Here is a 4,799-nt window from a genome sequence, read left to right on the forward strand (position 1 = left end):
CCGTCCCATCCCCTTCTCTCCCCTTCACATGTGCTACCACTTCAATCGCATCCCCTCCCATCCCATTTGTCTTCCCTTGCCACATATATATTCATCGGCTTCTCACTTGTGTCTAAACCCTCAGTCGAACAAAGCATGTGTCTGAGCTGAGTCGGAATGTGCTGGCTATGGTGGATTCTCAGTTGATGACTGATCAGGTGGGGTCCGTTGGCGAAGGTGTGTGACCAGCTGTATGGTATTAATTCGTTGGGATAAACCCTAAAACCCGTTTTATCCCTAAACCCTAGAACCCTAAACTTTAAACTCCTGAAGCCCTAAAACCTAAAACCCTAGTCCCTCGCTGGGTTATGTATATACGATAGAGGATTGGTGTAGGCTCTAGCTCAGTGTGTGGGTTTTAGGGTTTTAGGTATTGAGTTCTTGAGTATTACATACGCTCGTGAGGGTGTGTGGGGAAGAGCTAACAGAGTGCGTGCACGCGCGAAATAGTGGAGGCACAAAATATATTGGCAAGTTATGCATATGAAACCTCTATGCTAAACTATAAACCCTAAACTCTAACCCTGTTTAATCCTAAAACCTTAACCCCTCAATTTGTTTCACCCTAGAACCGAAACGCCTATAACCCGTACGCCCTCTACCCTCACTCCTAAGAGACTAAAATCACCTAAACCCTAAACCCCTAAACCCTTGGCCTCCATACTATGGCGGCTACAGCACATGCATGAACGACCCAGTTATTTCTAATGATCACATGCCAGTATATGTGTGCATTTGATGTTGTGGTTGTGTTTATATATATATGATACATATGATGTTGTGGTTGTGTTTATATAAATGATACATATGATGTAGTGGTTGTATTTATATAAATACTTCGTACGACTACTTCTCTGCTCATCCACGTGTGTGATTGGTTGATGTCGTGGTTGTGTATGATACATATGATGTTGTGGTTGTGTTTATATATATGTTACATACGGTGTTGTGTTTGTGTTTGTATATATGTTACATATGATGTTGTGGTTGTATTTGTATATATGTTACATATGATGTTGTGGTTGTATTGATATAAATGATTCATTCGATTACTCCTCTGCTCATCCACGTGTGTGATTGGTTGATGTCGTGGTTGTGTATGATACATATGATGTTGTGGTTGTATTGATATAAATGATTCATGCGACTACTCCTCTGCCCATCCACGTGTGTGATTGGTTGGTGTCTCACATTTGTGTTTAACTTTTTGTTCGCACAGATTCCTCCAAAGCGCCGACGGGAGCACAGGTCGATTTTGAGCAGGTATGTGCCAAAATAGGACTAATTTAAATCCATCTCAACCCGATTTTGAGATGTTATGTGCCAAAATAGGACGAATTCGATTCCATCTCAATGAGATTTTGAGATGTTATGTCCAAAACAGGACTACTTCCAATCCATCTCCACCCGATTTTGAGAAAACATGTGCCAAAATCGTGTCATATTGTTTCTACTATGGTGTACTCCAATTAAGATAGTCGTGGTCAACGCCCTATATGATAGGCGGATCCGGTTGCGAATACGGCAAGGGTCTTCTGCTGACATATCTTATGTGGTCTTATATTCCACCCCCCCCCACCACACACACCCTGAATTTAACCCCCCCCCCCCCCTCAATACCCTAGCCGCGAGTGGGGTCCAACAGTGCGACTTCGTACGTAGACTGGGTACAACTGTGTGACGACTGCCAAATACTCGCAGATCTCAAGCTATCGGATGTGGAGCTCATGCGCAAGTACACCCATGCCAGGCCACGCATACGTCTGCTAGCCGTGAATGAGATACGATACTTGCTGCTAGATGTTCCTGCGGGTATGGGTGTGTGTCCATAGCTATTCATGTGGTTGTATGTCTATGGATGTTACCTATGTGTGTGTGTGTGTAAGGGTACCTATCCCCATGTGTGTATGTTCTTTCTGACTATATATATATATCTGTGTCTGTGTCTGTGTCTGTGTCTGTGTCTGTGTGTGTCTTTGTGTGTGTGTGTGTATGTGTGTGTCTGTGTGTCTGTGTGTGTATATATATATATGTGTGTGTGTGTGTATATATATATGTGTGTGTGTGTATGTATGTATGTATGTATACATGCATGCATGCATGCATGTATGTATGTATGTGTGTATGTACGTATGTATGTATGTATGTATGATATATATATATATATATATATCCACACACACACACGTATATATATATACATTCATTAACTCATATTCAACTAAATGTATTCACGTATTCACTTCCCCTTTCTGTACGTATTTGCTTATAGACGGGGCCAGTGAAGTGCCACTACTATACGACGACGGTGTACGACGTGCACTGGCAACTGAGGACACACCGGTGAGTGGTCTAAATAGCACCGGTGGTAGTCAGGACTGGATGAGTACCGCCAAGGCGACTCCTACCACCGACACAGAGGAGAGTGTAAGTAAAGTCCTGGACGCATACGTGAACCACAAGCTCAAGCTTGCGGATGGGTGTGTGTCTGAGTCGTCTGGGGGTAATGGCAGGGTCGGGGGTGTGGGGTGTATGGGAGATGGTACAGGCAGTGGGAGAGGGGCAGGCGAACGGACCCGGACAGAGACTGAAGCTAGTCCCGATGCGCCGGGTTTAGGTGCAAAAGTGACCTCGAATTCAACTGGGGGGACTGGTTTGACCCGTCCCACGAGTTCCGGCACGGGTACGGGTACTGGTACTACTATGAATACAAATACAAATACGAATACGAATACAAACTCGAGTGTGAGCACACAGCTGGTGACAGACACACAGACACGCACGGGCACGCACACGCAGGTGACTACACACACCGTTACGACCACCACTACAACTACGTACACAGACACGCTCACAGCCACCACCACGTACATGAACACCAATGTCAATACTAACCATAACACCAACACAAACACCAATAGCAATAGCAACACAAATAGCAATAGCAATAGCGGTAGACTATTAGTTGGGGGTGATAGGGGATGTGGGATCACAACAGGCACAGACACTGTAGAAGGCGGTGATGACGGGTCAGGGTTAGAGACAGAGGATGGGGGGTGTTCCGAGGGGGTGGTTATAGCGGGGGGTGGGAATAGAACAATAGATACCCGCAAACCTGCGACTACAGACGAGGATGCGAATGTCTGTGTGCGTATGAACACAGACACAAACTCAAACTCAAACACAAATACAAACACAAACACCAATACGAATACGAACACCAACTCCACTACAATCCACCACTCGCGTGAGGGCACACACGAACACCACAACTTAAACTCGAACCCCAATCCCAACCCCAACATGAACAAGAACACCAACCGAAACATCAACATCAACATCAACACCAACCGCAACACCAACACCACTGCCTGTGCGGCCACACACCCCATCGCACACAGAGAGATGCCCCAAGCAGGACTTCATGACACCTATCCAATAAGCCGTGACTCAGCGGAGGCTGCCTCCGCTGAGTTGTCCGGTCTTACGCACCTGTCCGGGTGCACCGAAACGGACCGAAACGGACCGCGTGAGGGAATAAGCGCCAGTGCACGCCAAATAAGCAACCAGGACTTCAACGGAGATGGGGGCGCTGAGCCTCCGCATACGGACTCGGCCGAGGACGTTGCTAGGCAACCACGCCAAGGGGAAGCTCAAGAGACACCCCCGTCACACGGACAAAGACTGGGGTTGGAGTGTGAGCAGTTGATTGTGATCCGCGGGACGGATTTCTACAAACTGAAACACGTACGTGTATACGTGTCATGTCTCTCGTTTGTTACTATGTACGTACGTGCATGTGCTGTGTTTTTGTTTGAACTATGTATGGGCATGTGTGTAATGTATCCGCGCCATCTGTGTAAGTGTTTATTATGTATGCGATTGTTTGCAGGACTGCATATGATCTGTGTATCTATCTATATTATGTATGTGCACGTACACATGCTTGTATTTAACTGTATATGGTTCATGTGCCCGTACATATACTCGCATTGAATTAATATGTTCGTCCAAACCCTGCGTGTGCGCGTACATGTAGCGTAGCGTAGCGGTCTCATGTTTATATCTGGCACTACAAAGTCTCAGCGAACGAAACTATCCGACGGGAGGTCTCGTGGGTTTGCTAGTTGGTCTAGCGATTGCAGGAGGTGTAGTCGCGTACAGCCGCCCTGATCCACTTCATTGGGTCTAGCCCACTGAATGGGGTAGGGTTTCTAGGTTTTAGCTAAGGTTTGCATGCGCAAGTGTTGTCCCTGCTAAACTAGGTGTCCACTGTTCCTGGGGCGGCACAGTATCGAACTGTCTAGGAACTAGGTTCTGAAATCTAGGGTTTTGTTAGGCATAGCTAGCCTCGCAGACAGTGTCCTGTTCTAACTCCAAACAAGTGCGGACTGGACATACACCTGGTTATCCCGTACCTTCGTTTACTTCCGAGGGTCAGGGTTTAGGGTTAGGGCTTGAGTTCTATTTATAGAGCTCTTTTGATTGGGTCGTGTAGTGCTCGTATCAGAATTCTTTGGGATATGCACAGTGCCTTCTGCCATTATCGATTGCTGGAAGGATCGCACACCAATCATATCAAACCAAAACCACTTGTCGTTCTCCCGATTTTCGGGAGTTTCTTAATATCTCCCTCAACCCTAAAAATCGTATTTTCAGACCACCAAAATCCTAATTTCGAACCCGAATTACGAATCCTAATTAATCTAAATCCACAGCTGCTTTTGGATTTCTCGTACTCCGTGACGCATGATCCCGTA

General features: G+C 46.2%; 1 protein-coding gene across 1 annotated transcript; it reads left to right on the forward strand.

Moving 5' to 3' along the window:
* Positions 1 to 123: 123 nt before the first annotated feature.
* SARC_09777 (hypothetical protein) lies at positions 124 to 3,786 on the forward strand (the record flags this gene model as incomplete). The annotated part of the gene is made up of 4 exons (XM_014296198.1): positions 124 to 216; positions 1,259 to 1,302; positions 1,665 to 1,851; positions 2,312 to 3,786. Coding segments are annotated over exons 1-4 (1,755 nt in total), but the record flags the coding sequence as incomplete, so codon positions are not given.
* Between the last annotated feature and the right edge of the window lie 1,013 nt (positions 3,787 to 4,799).

The sequence above is a fragment of the Sphaeroforma arctica genome (genome assembly GCF_001186125.1).
Source record: "Sphaeroforma arctica JP610 unplaced genomic scaffold supercont1.1041, whole genome shotgun sequence".
Taxonomy (NCBI): Eukaryota; class Ichthyosporea; order Ichthyophonida; genus Sphaeroforma; species Sphaeroforma arctica.